At 45.8% G+C, this 18,661-nt stretch overlaps 1 protein-coding gene across 3 annotated transcripts in view; it reads left to right on the plus strand.

Moving 5' to 3' along the window:
• LIPE (lipase E, hormone sensitive type) overlaps nucleotides 1-14,208 on the plus strand; it is a 58,256-nt gene extending 44,048 nt beyond the window's left edge. For 2 of the 3 annotated variants that reach the window (XM_083162189.1, XM_083162191.1), the window contains 9 exons: nucleotides 993-1,083; nucleotides 2,495-2,521; nucleotides 2,643-2,788; nucleotides 3,927-4,112; nucleotides 4,540-4,834; nucleotides 5,774-6,001; nucleotides 6,083-6,241; nucleotides 6,337-6,959; nucleotides 10,240-14,208. In XM_083162189.1, the coding sequence (XP_083018315.1) occupies nucleotides 993-1,083; nucleotides 2,495-2,521; nucleotides 2,643-2,788; nucleotides 3,927-4,112; nucleotides 4,540-4,834; nucleotides 5,774-6,001; nucleotides 6,083-6,241; nucleotides 6,337-6,959; nucleotides 10,240-10,521 (2,037 nt within the window). In that variant the 3' untranslated portion in view covers nucleotides 10,522-14,208. The remainder of the gene's footprint in view (nucleotides 1-992; nucleotides 1,084-2,494; nucleotides 2,522-2,642; nucleotides 2,789-3,926; nucleotides 4,113-4,539; nucleotides 4,835-5,773; nucleotides 6,002-6,082; nucleotides 6,242-6,336; nucleotides 6,960-10,239) is intronic. The other variant, XM_083162190.1, reaches the window with a different exon arrangement.
• Nucleotides 14,209-18,661: the final 4,453 nt, after the last annotated feature.

An 18,661-nucleotide genomic window follows, 5' to 3' on the forward strand; every position in this document is an offset into this window, starting at 1 on the left:
CAGACTTGTGCTGCCAGCCCTTTCCATGCCCAGGAATGGGTCATAGGGTCGACTGTATGAAGTTAGGTCCAGTGGCGTAACTATGGTGCCGCAGACCCCGTGGCGGCTTGGGGGAACAAGCCATGACGGGGTCTGTGGTGGCATGATGTAGCTACAATGCAGTACCAAGCAATGGTGTTCGGTCCCGGATACGTTGGTACAGGACGCTGCTGCTGCTGCCACCCGGAATCCCGGCTGCTGGCAGGGAAGGTGTAACAGATGGAATGAGAGAGTATGAGAGGGGCAGGGGGAAATTACGGGCAACAGGTGTGACTAGTGAGACCTAGATGCAGCATGAGGAAGAGGAGGATGGACACAAGTTGGGCACTTTATACTGTATCATAGGATCTGTTACAAAGCATATATATATTTGAGCATACACTATCAAAATCCTTAAGGTTTCTGTAGTTCTAGGTGCACTCAGATCCACGGCCATACTGCCTGAAAAACTCATGTGGACCTTCCCATTGTCAACCTAATGCTTGTGTCGACCTTCGCTATGTCGATCGATTTCATGTGTGGACCTTTAGTGGTCGACCGAATGTTTGCCCAACTTCATAGTGACCGCACCCCGCACCCTCCCCCACCCACTCTGTGGCTGCCATTGGTTCTGTTGGCCGTATGGCTGACCCATCTCTTATGTTTTCAGCCTTTGCCTCCATCTTTGTTCTGCAGAGATCTGGGGACAGCTAGAAGGATTAGTTATACTGGGGGTATATGAGCCGTATACGGCATCTGGCTGGGATAAAGGGATTAAGATAACAGGACAGTCTATATACACAGCCGCCTCCACTGCCTGTAGCAGAACAAACACTTCTCTCACCTTTCCTAACATACTCTGACATCTCCCGTAATCTCACTTCCCGAGTGCGCGGCCTTTGTCCTGTCCCCTGCAGCCTCCGTCATGGCTTCTAATGTTCCTTTTCTCCCCCTTGTCCGTCTCCTCCCTGCAGTTTACTCCATCCATCCGCCCATTCCTGCAGACCATCTCCATCGGGCTGGTGTCATTCGGGGAGAACTACAAGCGCCATGGCTCTGGAATAAGTAAGTCTCCACATTGGCCGAGCAGGTTTGTGGAAGAGGCCGTGATACCCGGGTGTTTATCCTACATTAGAATTTCTGTGTGACATCTGACCAGCTCTTCCACACTTTCTTCATATTTGCAATTATTTGGCTTTTGGGCGAGTGTGAGAATGCCTCCTATTGCACGTGCACAGTTATTCCTGTCAGACCTTCCCTCGCGTGCATTGATGAGAAGAGCTGGTGATAACTGGCGCCCTCTAGTGGATTGCAGTTAAGCCTACCTGTTATTGTGAGGAACTTGTCTGTGCATGTCAAATACTGTAGGTTACTTTTATACCACTTTTACACCAAAACTGCCAGGTCACACCCGGGTTTTCGGACCCGGATGCCACCCAGCAGTTGTTCCCTTTTACAGCGGCATTATGCCGGGGTGGGCGATGCCGGTGAATTCGGGCCCTGAGACCGGCGCTCGGAGATGACATCATCTCCAAGCGCCAGGAAACCCAATGACCGTTCCCCCCCCCCCCGCAACGCGGTCCGACAAGCTGGGGGCAAGCCCAGCACCCAGGTAAGCTGCTGGGCTGCCCCCAGCCTCCGTGCCCCCTCGGCGGTGCGGTCCGGAGGTTGGGGCTCCCTGATCGGAGTAAAAAGGTCCCTTGGTCAGATGACCCGGCAACCCATTTACACGGCCCCTCACTCCGGGGAAGCCCCGTGTCCGACCCTGAACATTTGCCGGGTCGGACACCGGGTAACAGGACCCGGTTAAAAATAAAAAAATTCTCCCTTTTACACCAAGCCCCGGCACGGACTGGAGCGGCAATAACCCGGGTCGCGGCTCTGGTGTAAAAGGGGTATTAGACCGCTCAGGGTCTCCTCTATTTGGGTATGGTATATTGGGTTGACCATGTCTAGGTCGACAATCACTGGGGTGACCACTATTGGTAGACAGTGAGTAGGTTGACACCTATGAATGGTCGACAGGGTCGAAAGGTTGTCACAGGCCTTTAGGTCAACCATGGGAAGATCAACGGTCAAAAGGTCAGCACAAGTTTTTCACGTTTCTTTTTGTCACAAATGTCGAAATGGCCCACGTCACCTCGTATGGCACGCACACTATTTTAATCTCCCATCACACCCTAGTAGATGGCAGGGCATTAAATACCGCATGTCGGCACATGTCGACAAAAAAAAGTGAAAAACTGTTGACTTTCTCATGGTCGACCTTCCGACTGTCAACTTTGGATGTGTCGACCATTCATAGGTGTCGACCTGCTCTCTGTCGACAAATGGTGGTTGACCTAATTACACAGGGCCTGTAAAGTTTGTATATTAGCATATTTGTGTGTGTGTGTGTGTGTGTGTGTGTAAGACACCATCTGAGCTGTAATGTGACGTCTCCCCTCTTCCTCCCTGCAATGCTTTCATTAACCAGCAGAGGGAGCTCTTTCAGCCTACTATGGTAAGTGTGCATCAGGCAGGTACCTGCCACTGCATCGGTGTAGTAATTCAATAAAGTGCAGGGATTGTAATGTACTGCATGGCGCACAACCAGGTGATTAATCCTGTGCCTCCATATGTAGGTGTAGCTGCTAGCTCCTTCTTTATAAGTGGGAGGTACGCCATTGATCCCGAGCTGCGAGGAGCTGAGTTTGAAAGGATCACACAGAACCTGGATGTGAACTTCTGGAAAACATTCTGGAACATTACAGAGATGGAAGTGCTAACGGTGAGTAATAGGAAATGGTGTGGTGCAGTGCCCATAATGTGCCCTGGAAAGGAGGTAAAGGGTGTATAAATGTGACATGTGCAGCCCGCTGAGCCATTCCTGAATGTATCTGTCAGTTTTATCAGTTAACGGGGGATTGTGACACCGGTATGGTGAGATCAATGGACAAAACAGGATACAATACGTAAGGAAGCAATACGAGAGAAGACAATCCGGCCGACAGCATGCACTGTAGTGGGGTGTAATATAAAGCACCGACAGTTGGGATTCCGACAGTCGAGTCTCCGATATCGAAGTCCTGACTCACCGTCTCTGTGAGTGTAGGGAAGTCACCATCTAGCCACCATCTCTGTGAGTCTAAAGTAGTCACCATCTAGTCATTGTCTCTGTGAGTCTAGGCTAGTCACCGTCTAGCCACCATCTCCTTGAGTTACCATCTAGCCACCGTCTTTGTGAATCTACGATAGTCACCATCTCCATTAGTCTAGGCTAGTCACATCTAGCTACCATCTCTGTGAGTCCACAGTAGTTACCATCTCGATGAGTCTAGGCTAGTCACCATCTAGCTACCATCTCTGTGAGTCTAAAGTAGTCACCATCTAGTCACCGTCTCCTTGAGTCTAGGGTAGTCACCATCTAGCCATTGTCTCGGTGAGTCTAGGGTAGTCACCATTTAGCCACCATCTCCTTGAGTCTAGGCTAGTCACCATCTAGCCACCATCTCCGTGAGTCTACAGTAGTCTAGTCACCATCTAGCCACCACCTCCGAGAGTCACCATCTAGCCACCACCTCCGAGAGTCACCATCTAGCCACCATCTGCATGAGTCTAGGGTAGTCACTATCTAGAAGCGCATTGAGTCCTATTGGAGAAAGAGGGCTATAAATAAAAGTGTTGTTATTATTAGCCACGGCCTCTGTCAGTCTAGAATAGCCACCATCTTGGCTTCTGTTATTTCTGTAGTAAATGTAAGTGAAGCTATAGATCACAGACTATTGGAAATGAAAGACTCCTCAAACCTTTGATGGAGCTAATAGTGTTGGATCTGGGTTCTTCCTCTTTCTATGTCCGTGCCTCTTATTTCTTCCGATTTGATTATGAATTCCGCATATTAAATGTGTCCTTTTCTCCCCATTCAGTCTTTGGTTGGAATAGCTTCCACAGCTGTACGCATCAACAAGACCCTGACAGTGCCGCCCCAGCCGCTAGAGATGCCTCTGTTCTCGGATCCGCAGCGCACGGTCACCATCAACCCCCCTGTAGCCCATTCCGGACCCGGGCCGGTGCACATGCGGCTCATCTCTTACCAGCTGCGCGAGGGACAGGTCAGTGACTGGAGCATCTGTCTGCTGACGAATCTGAGAGCTGTAACTGCTAGAGGTCTTATCCTGCACTCTAGGTTTGGGGATGACATCCACGGTGTCCAGTTCTCCTAGTTTGTCATATATTCTAGTCCAGGGGTTCTCAAACTCAGTCCTTGGGACCCCACACGGTTTGTGTTTTACAGGTCTTCTAAAATGTGTCGGCGAGTAATTAAAATACCTGTGCACCTGCTATATGCCCTGGAAAACGATAACTGTTTGGGGTCCTGAATACCAAGTTTGGGAACCACTGCTGTGTCACGTTCTCCTATTCAATGCAGCAGAACTAACCTCCGACGCGCCTGATCTGCAGCAGCAGATGGTTTCCTGGCTGGAACCAAGAGACCGTTGTGTCCCTTTTTTGCTATGACATCTACATCTTGTATTTCAGGAGAGTGAACAACTGAATGCCTTCACGAAGCCCGAAGGGCCCCTAAGCCTGGACCTACACATGAGATCACGCCCGGCCCCCCTCTCTCCTGACCTGATTATCCATTTCCACGGTGGGGGTTTTGTAGCTCAGACCTCCAAGTCCCATGAGCCCTACCTGAAGACGTGGGCGCAGGAACTGGAGGCTCCCATCTTGTCCGTGGATTACTCCCTTGCCCCCGAGGCTCCGTTCCCGAGGGCCCTGGAGGACTGTTTCTACGCTTACTGCTGGGCAATCAAACACTGCCGGCTGCTGGGTTAGTGTCTCCCTCTCTCGTTGTCTTATAGATCCATTGACAGCGGTCAGCAAATTGGTATTTAGGGCCTGGTTAGGGTGACCAACTCATCCCTTTAATCCGGGACACACATTAATTACACAGGTTCTGTGGCAGTTTAAAACCAGGTGAAAGCCAGCCACAGAACCTGTGTAATTAATATGTGTCCCGGATTAAAGGGATGAGTTGGTCACCCTAGGCCTGGTTCTGGTTTGATCGATATGGGCCTAATTTTGGCCAGTGATCGGTGTTGCTGTTCTTCGCATGCGTATGGGCAAAAATACGCTGTGCAAACGCCTTCTGCGAGTATGATACTCACCGGGCGTTCGCACTGGTGCGGAAGGGAAGGGGGCGGAGAGAGGGCAGGGGAACGCTCAGAGTTTTATGGACGTCCCCATGAATTACTCGGCACTCCCCTAGGAATGCAGACGACCCACTGCCTGCTTGGGGCAGGTGGCTGACGTCACATGACGTTGGTGCCCGCCCCCTTTTCAGCCATCTTTGGCTCAGATAAAAGTTAGTTCAGATTAAGTTTTATCTGCGAGCGGGAGAAAAATCATTTGAGGGTCGGCGACAATCCAATGATTTTTCGCCCATGCGGCCACATGCGAGCGGATGTGGGAGGGGTCGTCCAGATGGGCGGAGTTTACCTGAGTCAGTTCCTTAGTTTGTTTCTGTCCCCGAGTGTTATCTGTGTGGAGGTTGTATTATGTGGGAGATTGGAGGTAAGAGCAGATTGGGACTGGGGGTGTGGTGGAGAGTCTGTGGCCTAAAAACTGTCACAGCTCAAAGTGAAAGTAAATACTGCCACAGCTCAAAGTACATTGCAGAAGCTGTAATTTTGACAGGCTTTTAACTAGTAACATATAATGGTAATTCTGACCCATCGGGGACGCACTTCATTTGTCTTTGTCTTATCAGGTTCCACAGGTGAGAGAGTTTGCCTGGCCGGCGACAGCGCTGGTGGTAACCTGTGTATCACCGTGTCGATGCGCGCAGCCTCTGTTGGCGTTAGATTACCGGATGGGATCATGGTGGCCTACCCAGCCACACTGTTACAGGCCACCGCATCCCCCTCCCGCCTCCTCACTCTGATCGATCCGCTGCTGCCACTCAGCGTGCTGTCCAAGTGTCTAAGCGCCTACGCAGGTAATGGTTCTTGGGTATCGGGACACCTTTCTGAAGGACACATCAGGGTTTTCGCTCACTGACCATGCTCTCTCTATGCAGGCACTGAGCATGTCCCAATAGATGATCGTGTGGTGGAAAAACAGAGCGCCGTCAGCACAGTAAAGAGAGGAACGGCTTTATTTCTCCGAGACATCCGACAAGGGGCGGCGTCCTGGCTGAGTAATCTAATGGAGGGGAACAAGGAAAAGGAAAGTCCTGGTAAGTAGTTTTAGCTTCCAGCACAATCTGGGTGATCAGGTGACCTCTCTGGCTCCATGTATGACTTCAACGTGTACCGTGTATGATCGTTACAGGGGCGGTGAGGAAGAGCGTGTCGGAGGCAGCTTTGGCCGAGGAGAGCTTGGTAAATCGCAAGGTGTCCTTAAAGAGCAAGACCTGCCAGGACCTCGGTCGGCATCAGTACAGCGAGCAGAGCACAGAGCAGGAGTCAGGGGGACCGCAGACCCCGCACAAGGCACTGAGCAGAGCACAGAACAAACGCACAGATAACGGATCACAGATTGGATCTCATTGCAGCAGCGGTTCTTCTGTGAAGAACCAGCAGTCGCTTCCTCCCTCGCTGGTGCCAGCAAGTCCTGGAGCCACAGAGCCGCTGTCTTCCAGCAGCCCGCAGGACCAGGTCAATTTCTTCCTGACCATGAGCGATAGTGAAGCCGAACACTCCTTTGATAGAGACCCTTCGATGCACTCCAAGGAGAACATTCCCCCTTTGCACTCCAATGAGGACAGCTCATCCCTGCACTCCAACCCCAGCCCCCACATGCTGGGCTTCCCAGAGGGATTCCAGCCGCTGCGCTCACAGAATGGCTTCGCTAATATGACCTTGCAGACGTCTGCCATTGTGCATAACCCCTACATGTCGCCTCTGCTGGCCCCGGACAGCATGCTGCAAGGTCTTCCTCCTGTTCACATTGTTGTGAGTACAAGACTTGGATTGGGGCTTTATAAATGGCCGCTATTCCCCTGCAGATATTCTGACTTCCTTAGTATGCACGGTAGCGGATGCATGTTCCTCATTGTGTACATGCAGATGTAGCGGTTCTAGCACAGACATACTAATGACATCACTCAATGTACCTGGGGTAGGACTATCTCCTGGAAAGCTGGTGGCTTATAGAAGCCACCCCTCTGTAGATAAAGCCCGACGTCTCTGTAGCTCTCTGCTGCGGATGACGTTCTGATGTGGTGACCTTACTCGTTGTAGTACAAGTATTGCTCATACATTAGGACCGATTCAGGCCTGCTCGCTAGACTGCGTATATTCGCTGCCCAGCGAGCAGGTTAATGCAGAATGCAAGGCCCCACGCTACGCTGCGAGCAGCAGTGTAGGTTTACACTTCGGCGGGCACACAGAACAAAAATCATTAGATGGTCGCGCATCGGTCTGAAAAGTAAGCCTATACTTTTCAGATGACCGCTTTCCGCCAGAATAGGGGTGGGCCCTAACATCATGTGATGTCAGCCGCCCACCCCTAGCAGACATGGGCCAAGGCCGCCTATGAAACACTGGGCCTACCCCAGTGATCTCCCTCTACCTTCCCATCAGTGAGCGAACGCCCCGGCGAGGGTGAAACTCACCGAAGGCGCTCGCTCCGGGGGTTTGTGTAACCATCTCGGGAACGGGGCCGAATTCGGACTGAATCGGCCCCACAGTAAACTAGTTACAAGATGGAACAACATGACCGTGCTGTCGGACGCCATCTACTGGCCAGTGGCCCACGCAACACCTAAAATTCCCTCTCCCATAGAGACCAGGAGCATGGTTTCATATACAGGATTTACAATAGTAAATAGTGAGAGAGAGAGTCGGGCAGAATATAGTAGAGACAGATTACACCATGGTATCAGAATATATGGGACAGAACCTATAATGTCACAGAAACGAGTCATGAGGGAATTAATATATTTTGATGCATTGTTGTGTTAAGCATATAGGTCAGGCATGGACAAACTATGGCCCTCCAGCTGTTGTGAAACTACAAGTCCCATCATGCCTTGCCACAGTTTTGCTATTAGGGAATGCTAAAACAATGGCAAGGCATGCTGGGATGTGTAGTTTCACAGCAGCTGGAGGACCACAGTTTGGCCAGACCTGATGTAGGTGGTTGTAAGCAGCAATTATAAAGATTTAAAAACTACTTTCCCAAACTTTTTTTGATTCAGGCCACCCTAGAATGTTTTTCAATAGCACCCCCAGGCCAAACGTTTCTTATTGAGAAATGTAGGAAATCCTCAGGGTCAGTTTTGTGGTGGGGACATGGTAGTGCTTGTGGCTTCCAATCAGAATGACTAACCTGTGGCACCCTGCGAGTGTGATCAGCACCCAGTGTGGGAACCACGGCTTCTACTAATACTAACAGATGTGTCCTAATCTTCGCTGCAGTCACGCCAAACAGCCCCTATTGGCACGCCATGTGCCGTAAGAATTTTTTTGCATAACACATCATTCAACTTATTTTCTGAAAATGCATCTTAGTCGCAATGCAATGTGACTAGGACGCACCAGGAGACTCTGCAGATTCATTTCATATGTGACACTTGTATATCTGTGTGCGACTGAGTCTCAGCCTTTATTCCATCACAAGCTGTGTTCTGCTCCGTATACAGACTCAGTCACACGCACTGCACAAGTATCCTATATCAAATGAATCCGCACAGTCTTCTCATGCGACCAAAGAGGCGTTGTCTGCAGAAACAGACGCCCTATCTATTGAAGATGGGATGTTGCCCTTAGCAACCAATTAGAACTTCTCTATTGTCTTCAAGTAGGTGCTAAATAAATAAGAAGTAGAATCTGAATCTTTCTCCCTACAAAGATAAAAGAAAGAGTCCAGCATATCATTTTAAAAAGCATGATCCGTTATAAACCATGGGGGTTATTCTGATTCACTCGGAAAGGCACAATCATTCTCTAATGGACAAAGCCATATGCACTGCAGGTGGGGCTGATGTAACATGTGCAGAGAGAGTTAGATTTGGCTGGGGGGTGTACTTCAAACTGATATCTATATTGCAGTGTAAAAATAAAGCAGCCAGTATTTACCCTGCACAGAAACAATAAAACACCCAAATCTAACTCTCTCTGCACATGTTACATCAGCCCCACCTGCAGTGAATGTGGTTTTGTCCATTAGAGAGTGATTGTGCCTTTCCAAGTGAATCAGAATAACCCCCCATATCCGAGTACTATGGAGATTTACTACGTGTTGTGTTCTGGACTCTCAGAGCTGTACTATCTTTTCTGAGTATTAGGTAGAAATGTTCCCCTCCCAGGTGACGGCGCACACTGGGCGCTGTGCTGCTTCCCTATTTGTATCCTGTGTCATGGAGATTCCTGGACAGTGCAGGATAGATCCGTATCCAGTATCTCCCCCCTGCTTGTCATGCAATTCGATCGCATCGGGATCCAATCGGGAGCAAACCAATCGACTGTGTGTACACACCATTACGCCGATTCATTTAGTACTTGCGATATAGGAGGCCGACTAAAGGGAAACTAATATATATAGCTACGCACCTGTATAGGCTGAGTCCTCTCACACTTCCAAATGTAAAATAACGCATATTTAGGGGCATAATTACGAAGTAGTGGCTTGCCATTGCCTCCTCTTCTTAGATTGAGTGCCAAGGGAATTTGTCAAACTAGGTGTGAAAATTGGCAAACAAACATTGTTTATCATCACAATTACCTTATATAGGAAATATCATCTTTTCTTTATTTGAATTTATATAACAAATGTGAGCGACGCTGGAATTTTTAGCGGATATTTTGTGCAGCTTTCACAGAGATGTTGGTACTCAAAGGGTTAAGCCCAAATTTGAAAACTGCAGTGGTTTTAATTGCAAAACCCAGCTTGATAAATGGGATGCGGTCAGGAAGCCGGCGTTCGAAATACCGACGCCCGCATTCCAACTGCCATCACAAGACTGGCGCTGAACCTTAAAAGGGACAGGATTCCCACCCCCTAATACTGACAGTCAGCATCCCGATCACTGAGTATGGGGGGGGGGGGGTTAGGGTCAGGCCAAGGAGGGGGTGTTTAGGCGCTAGTGTGGGGGAATAAGGGTTAGGCTGCTGGGGGGGTAGGGGTTAGGCTGCGGCTAGGGAGGGTACGGGGAGAGGGTTAGGGTGCTTACAAAGCCAGCCGATGTCCATGTGATGCCACTACTCATGCCAGCCTTCTCTCCCCATACAGGCCTGTGCCCTGGACCCCATGCTGGACGACTCTGTGATGTTTGCCAAGAGGCTCCGCTCTCTCTCCCGCCCGGTCACACTCCACGTGGTTGAAGATCTCCCTCACGGCTTCCTAAGCCTTTCACAGCTCTCCCACGAGACCCGAAGCGCCACAGCGGTGTGTGTACAGCGCATCCGACAAATACTGCGGGAGGAGCCTCCGGCCGCAGCTCCCCGGAAGCACTGGAAGCTGGAACGGACCCTGGGGAAGAGCGCAGTGACGGAGCGAGAGATCGGTGCTTGAGATAATGACAGCTTGTCTTTATAACGTGCAATAACAAACCGCATTTAATCTCACTGGTTACTCCTGTTACGCTGCTTTCATTGCAATAAGACCCTGCGGTTATCAATGCAACATGAGCTTTAGCGGTCACTGATAGGTTGGCTGTAATAAAAAGGGATGGGCTTATTTGGTCAGAGCATCTTGATTGGACACCAAAGCCAATAGAAATGTTGTGAAGCCGGTTCTGTGCAATAGCTACAAATGTCTATAAAGGATGAGGGCCTGGTATCCTGTATCTGTCCCATCTGCAGGTCAGATACATATGGCTTATTGCTTGCAGGAAAGGGGGATACATGGAAACTCTCCGATAAGTCACTGGCTGCAGCCGTACAACAAATACTATACTGTGTCTTCATTTGTGGCTCAATCAGGGGATACATACGGATATCGGCGCTCAGTATACCGATGTCGGCATCACAAAGGAGAAAATCCCAACAGGGGTCAGATAGGTAAACATACCCTCCCTTCCCGCTGCTGTTTAACTCCCACCGCCTTAACCTAACCTGCTATGGGCCATTGGGTTGACCACTTTAGGTCGGCACGTCTCCGCTCAACAGGGTTGGAAGTTCAACACAGGCATTAGGTCGACAATGGGAAGGTCAACGCAAATTTTTCACTTTTTTTTTTTTTTTTTTACACACAGTCGACATGGACACGTCTAAGTGTACCGCTGTGCTTGCCATGCACTCGGCACACTATTTTATTCTCCCGCCACGCTGTAGTGGATGGTAGGGCATGAAATACCGCCTGTCGGCTTCAAAAAATTTTGAAAACTTGTCGACCTTTTGACTGTTGGCCTTTCCATTGTCAACCTATTGCCTGGGTCTACCTTCCAAACCTGCCAAGTGTTGACATCCTCATCCATTCGATGTTCCGGTGCGGGTCTTCTGACGGCAGTGGCGACGGTATACTGAGCATCGGCATTCCTCCATGATCAAGGTGCTCCTACAAGCGTATTAGGTAATGCTGCAATCTTCCATTAGGAAGTACTAATAAGAATATACGAGTCTGCTGATGTAATGATGCAAAGGACTGTGGCATCAGCCACTGCTATACATCTGTGTTACTACCTCCTTACCTCACACACTAAGTTCTGTATGTGCTCCTAACGTACTACAGCGCGAGAAGCCAGGCTTTCTGCTCCACCAGAACATATTGATTATATCCATATAGTGACAGGTAAAGGTTCTATGTAGCAGATCAGTCTCTGTAGCGTTCGTTCGATTTAATTACATCGATTTATCCCATTATCTCCGGTATTAAAGTCACAGGTTACTGCGGAATACTGATACAGCTGCAGCAGCATTAAAGTACATTGGTCCCCTGCTCACAGCAGAGGCCTGATTGGTTGCCTGAACCAACACTGGATGCTGAGAATGCAGCCTATCAAATTGCTAGGAGCCGGTCACATGACGGAGCCATGTCATTGGTTCTTAGTAACTTAACTAACCACAAACTTGTCTCTCTTTCAGCATATTTTTGTGTTTTCCTTGTATTTTAGTATGTATTTGTTATGTACCACGTTACATTCCTTACTCCTCTATTGTGTATATGTGTGTGTATGTATGTGTATATATATATATATATATATATATATATATATAATTATTCTTTTTTTTTTTTTTTTGCTATGAGTGTGTGTGTGTGTGTGTATATATATATATATATATATATATATATATATACACACACAGATATATAGCTTTATATAAGAACCTAAGTATCAAATAATTAAGGCAGGCATGGCCAAACCAGCTGTTTGGCCATGCCTGAATTGAGGTCTAAGAATAATAAAATGGGCAGACTACAGGTACATGGACCTTGTGGTTCTTCTCATCGTTCAAATTCTTTGTATTGTTTATTTACTTGTTTAATTTACAGACTTTTCCAAGAACAAAGCGTTGTATTCAGGTTTGTATTGCTGTTTCCACACCTATGGTTATTTTGGTGCGTGCATTGCGGCAGTCTGTAACGAGTGGTCGGCTGTTTCGTTCGTTCGTCTGTTCTGCACAGTAACCATAGTGGTCTTTAGAATTGTATATCTGATATTTACAGACTCTTAATGTTGCTGCTATGTCTTAAACATGTGAAGTAACTAACCACTGTGAATTATTTGTAAGGCTTTGCCGTTCTACAGCAATATCAGGGAACCGAAAGCACTTTTCATAAAATGCGTTTGTGGATTTTTATATAAAGGTTTTATGTACCACTGATAACAGTAGAAGGACTGTGACACGCGGACTCATTCTGTGCCTGCTTATATCAGCCACAGGGACTGTGCATGTGTCCGCTTCCCTGTCTCACATCAAACACTGGTACTGTGGGGGTAAATGTATGAAGCTTGGAGAAGTAGTATCATCTATCCCCATAAAGGTGAGAATGCTCCAGCCAATCAGCTTCTAACTGTCAATTTACATATTGTAGCTGATTGGCTGGAGCATCATCACCTTGCGCATAACGTTTTCATGGGGCTAGATACCGTTTCTCCCAGACTATCAGTTCTTGTGTGGCAGGAATCCAGCCTTAGCGTTGGCTCATGTCTACTGATACAAGACTCTGATAAACATCAAGCAGTAAATTTAAAAGTCTTCTAAAAATTAAAAGGGTGATTTTGCAAATAAAAAAGTCCATCATTTCTCTATTGCATCCTAGAAAATGATAGAATTTTTAGAAGCTTTAGTAAATTTTGTGCACAACTTACTGTGGCTGTTATAATCCAGTGCAAAACGTGCCGGGATGCAACTACCATTACATATAGTGATAGTAAGACTAGGAAATGTAAGCCCAGTACACAATAGCAGTAAATAAAATGTGATTAAATTAGGTTTAGTACACAAAGTACACCTGTGCCTGACCTATTTGGTATTTTCTTGAATTAACATCCTTATAACTTCATTAGTTCCCCTTTCGCTTCAGTGCATCCCACTGGGGGTGGTGGAGCATTACAGTATCACCTTAAAAGTAGACACCCACCCTGACACCACCCAGTTACTTAGCAGATAACCAAGGCATGAAGCCACGTCATTACATCCTACTATCTCATTGGTTCATACTTCAAAATGTTCAGACCGCAATGAGACCACTGAATAGAGCCAAACTCTTCCAGTTGACCTATTGATAAAGGGGCAAACCACTGTTAAACCTCAATCAGTACTTACTTGTGACATTAGTGATGTCAGAGATATTTGTGATGTCAGTTTAGATTTATAGTGAGCACTGTTTTAATATTGTCTCAAACGCCAGCTGCAGAAGCACACTTACAAGTTATTTACTTGTACCGTATCCTTATACTGTATATTCAACACGTCTGATTGTATATATACACCTAGGGATCGTCATCCATCTGCAAATATATGTGCACATTCTTACGTTTCTGTACATACATAAACACCCCACTTTATATGTCATTGTTTATGCACACAGAAAGACGTTTATATATCTATACATATATATTCATATGTATATACCTTTCTTCACAGCTATTTATATATGATGCGTTTGTGTAAAATGTATTTAATCAAAAGGAAATGTAAGTAAGGGAATCTCTGTGCAGGGCTGGTGCTCTGTAACCACTAACCTGCTTGTACTATATATATAAGGACCTAGATACTATTTTTACCTGTAAATAAAATAACTTGTGTACAGAAATCAATGTGTATTTGTTATTGTGTTACTGTGTGTGATTTCTACACAATCAGAGTTCACGCACAAGCCATGCACAACATCTGTTTGTGTCTGGGTGTCCCTAGCCTGTCTTCCTTCAGTACCTGGGAAAGCAGCCGGATAGGGACTTGCAATCCGCGATCAGTTAAGCCGCCGCCCTACTCCAGTGAAATCCCGCCTTGCGAATGGATCTGTATGGGTGCACATCAGTTCCCACCCATGTGAACATGTCCAAAATCCTTTGTACCAGGCTCACCATTGAATGATTTTTACATAGGGCACAAGTCATTGTAGGCACCGCGTAGCCTGAGGCTTTCTCGGCGCTGCAAAGAAAGCAGGTGCATCCGGGCTGAAGCTGATGTCACAAACCCTTCTCTAAGCCGGCTTGGCGTGCCTGCATTTTCCCCCAACTCTCCCAGCATTTTTCAGGCACGTCCTTTTTTTTCTTTTATTGAGTTTTTATTTGTAAAAAAAAATTTTTTAGAACATTTACTTCAAACATGACAAACAAGCTTTACTTTACAGCACAATAATTCGGAGACAGTGATCTAAGAGATGTTAATAGACACTACTTAATACATAGTATTTTTATTTATTTTTTTGGAGAGAGGAGGGTAAGACACCTATGCTATTCAATACTAATAAATGCAGCAACAACGGATATGTTTATACATATAAATTTCCAGTTTTTAAAACATAGGGCAGTATTCAATGAGAAAAATTTGCCATGTTTTATGGCAAGTTTGTGCTTTTCTCGCATTGGACGGAGACTTTTGCTCTCAAAAAGCGAGCAACCCTATTCAACGTGCACTTCTCGCCGTCTTTCTGAGTGATTTTCGCCGTGTCTCTCCGTGTAGCAATTCTCCATCTTTTCATGGAGAAGTGGAATGTGAACTTTTTAAATAAAAGGTTTTTTGTTTTAATTTTGGTGTAAAAAAATCAGGAATTTTATTCTGAGAAGGGACATGATATTTTTATTCATGTGCTTATAGCACATGAATATATATTTTAATTTATATATTTTAATTTAACACCACTACTACCGGAACTCACGTCCTAATATTAACAGGTCCCATCTAGTAAATACGCCGTGCGTTCCACTGCTACTGCAGGGAACCATGTAGTTACTTCTAGCTTCCCCCTGGAACGCTGTATGCGTTCCACCACCACCGGAACTTACGTCCTAGTGACACGCCCAGTGACACGTTAGTGACGCGCATAGCGGTGAAAAGTCCTTTATTCACTGCTAGCGCTAGCCCGCACGCCGGACTATACCTTCTATTCCTTGGCACTTAGTTTACACTGTGCCGATGAGCTTATATGCGGCTCATTCTGCCGCATATCGCCAATAGACAGATTAACTATTCCACTCGTACCGGAAGTGACGTCAGGGTGGCTTCACTATTTATACTCGATGCCAGCACTGAGACCATTACCTGCAGTTTGGTCCAGTGTTTGGTGGTGTGCACAGTCACGTAAGGTATGTGAAAACTGGCTTCCCTCTTCATAATATTGTTGTATGATTTGTAATGAATATCAGCTGTTCTATGAACCTGTATAATGAATATCTGTTGTATTTTGTACTTGCTCTATAATTGTGGCCAATTATGATTGTATCTATTACTGTAGCCAATTATGAATGCCACAAGTTTGGTTCTCTCAATTTCCACCTGCTGCATGCTTAATTAACCGAATACTCCTGGGCTGATTATTTGAATCTAGATATAGAAATCTAACTTATTCCTATTTCTGCTGGAACGACTATTTATGTTTATTACAGACCAGCTAAACTTCTATCCATTATGACGGGCCAATTAGAATTAATTTAATCTAAACTTTATACTGTTCCATTATAAATGATTTATGATGACCATGAAATTAGATGTTTTATAAAACACTTATAAATATTTGTAGGAACCAGTGGATCTTTTTTTGATTCATCTTGAATCCTTCCCCCTCATCCTTTTTTTTGCATTTAAAAAAGGCACCACCTGGAAATTGGTATGTACTGATTCCTCCAACCCTATTTGTTACTCATAAAACACTTGCTCTCCTCCGGATATATATATATTTTTCATTTATTGAAACGGTGACATATTTTATGTTTTAGATAAATCCACACTACAACTTATAGGATATAAGTCCTTATAAGGACTCATCCGCTATATTTTGAAGTCAGAGTCCTGAAAGCTCTATATATACTCCTGAGCCACTGTTGGGTATGTACAATCCCATTCTAATAGACTTATACCACCCATTACCCGTGTAGTGTATAATACTCTCTCTCCACCACTTAGACTAAATAACCCCTGAGGAAGTCGCTGGGTCGACGAAACGCGTTGGGTTTCTTTGTTACTGACTGGAAAGAATATACAGATGAAAATGATATTTTATTATAACTTTTAAACCATTTGTATTAAATATTTTTGTTACAGAAGTAATACTGTATTTCATTATTGGTCTGGTGGTGGACACCCATACATAGGGCGCACTGGGAAAATTTCTTTGTTCTATCTGTCCTTATCCCTTACTAACAGAAGGGACTTCCCTAGTTGCTGCCCACCCTTATCCATTAACTTACAGCGCATTGAAGGGGTACTTTTCTTGTTTATATATATATATATATATATATATATTTTTTTTTTTTTTTACACAGAGCAGCCAGCAGGGGGCCGGGAGCTGAGCCGCTCATTAGATATTCATATATTCACTGCACCCGATCATTACCTATGCATGATCGGGAGCAGTGAATATACCCGGTCCCCTGCTGACTCTGGGGGGGGGCAGATTGTGCTGCCTGGGTCCCGGGGAGCCCACCTCCCCCCCACATACATTCTGGGGCAGTCAGGGAGACTTCAATCTCCCTGCCTGCCACCGTCCCACGGCTCCCTGCCGCGGACGCTCGTCCGCTGCAGAGGTTAAGATTCGAAGCGAGGGGCTACTCGCCACTCCGACATTGAATACGGAGAGAGCGAGTGGCAGCCAGCCCTCCGGAACGCAGCGAGTGTGCAGCGAATCCTAAACAGGATTCGCTGCACACGGCGAAATTTAACATTGAATACTGCCCATAGAATTACAATATTTAACCAACCCCATCCGGCCAAAGGTGAGTACTGCCCATCAATTTGATGATATTTCGGACTAAATGACATCTGTTATAGTACCTTAACTTCATATTGGGCAATCTTGGAGGAGATTAGGGAAGAGATTGCCCAGCATACAGATCCAAATTTACTCATTGAAAAGAGGCAGAGGTTGCAGGTTGGATAGTTATACCTAAGGCTGAGGTTGTGGAATCCTGTGTATTGAGAAAGCCGGTCCGGAAGGTCGGGTATGACAAGGTGCAGACTGGAGCAAGGCGGATAATAGCTCAACGCGTTTCGACTTGTTAACACGTCTTCATCAGGAGCAATAGACCTTCTCTAATCTCCTCCAAATCTAGGAGAGGCACATACTAAACCTCATCTCTGATAACTATATAATCAACACTGGTGCACATGAACTGCTGCTATAATCATGTACTCACTGGAGCAATTTCTGCTAGCAAAGACTGATTTTTAAAACCCTTTTTATTATTTTTTAATCCCTATTTTTTTTTTTATTCTCGAACTATTTTAATTGCTCTGTCTGTTTTTAATATGTAATAAATGTATCTAACTGGTAAATTGTGTTAGTTTTCATTCAGTCAAACCCTAGCACTGTATTATTTTCTCTCTGGAACCACTTAATGGCCGATAAAAAAATACCCAAAGCTTCAGACCCTCAATTTTGTTCAAAATACTTAATTTCACCCCAATTTTTATTTTCGTGTCATTTACACATACAAAATATATAGCTGCGGTAACAGCATTTGATTCTGATGCGTGGGAAGCTGGAACCATTTGAAAGGCTTCTGTTGTTTAGCAGGATCGGAAGCTAAACAACAGAATTGTGGTGCTGTGTGGAGTTGTTGGGTAAATTATGCAAATCTCTTCATATTAGTCCCACCCCCTCCCTGCAGATCTGCAAATTGTAGTCTAGGCATCGTCAACACGGTTAGTATGGGCAGTCATAGTGAGTGTTGGCACTAAGGCAGTGTACTAAGCAAACCAATAGCCATGTCTGTGTTTCCATGGTGTTTATAGACGATGACTGAAGAACCGCTGGTAAATTTAATGCGTAAAACTGTAATATAAGAATGTTTACAAAGTGACTGACTTGCTAAAGAAGTACTCTGTAATTAAGATATGGGGATGTCTTATGGAGAGAAAAAATAAAAAACTACATAATCATGAAATGATCTGCTTGTAGTGGCTTATGATTGGCTGCTTGTACTGGCTTATGATTGGCTGAAATATATATATATATATATATATATATATATATATATTTATTTAAAGGTGCTAATTTGCTGCTCTTCAGAAACAATGATCATGTTTTGTTGCAGTAAGCAGAGCAG

This window comes from Crinia signifera, chromosome 19 (assembly GCF_055691185.1).
Source record: "Crinia signifera chromosome 19, ASM5569118v1, whole genome shotgun sequence".
In the NCBI taxonomy this organism is placed as follows: Eukaryota; Metazoa; Chordata; class Amphibia; order Anura; family Myobatrachidae; genus Crinia; species Crinia signifera.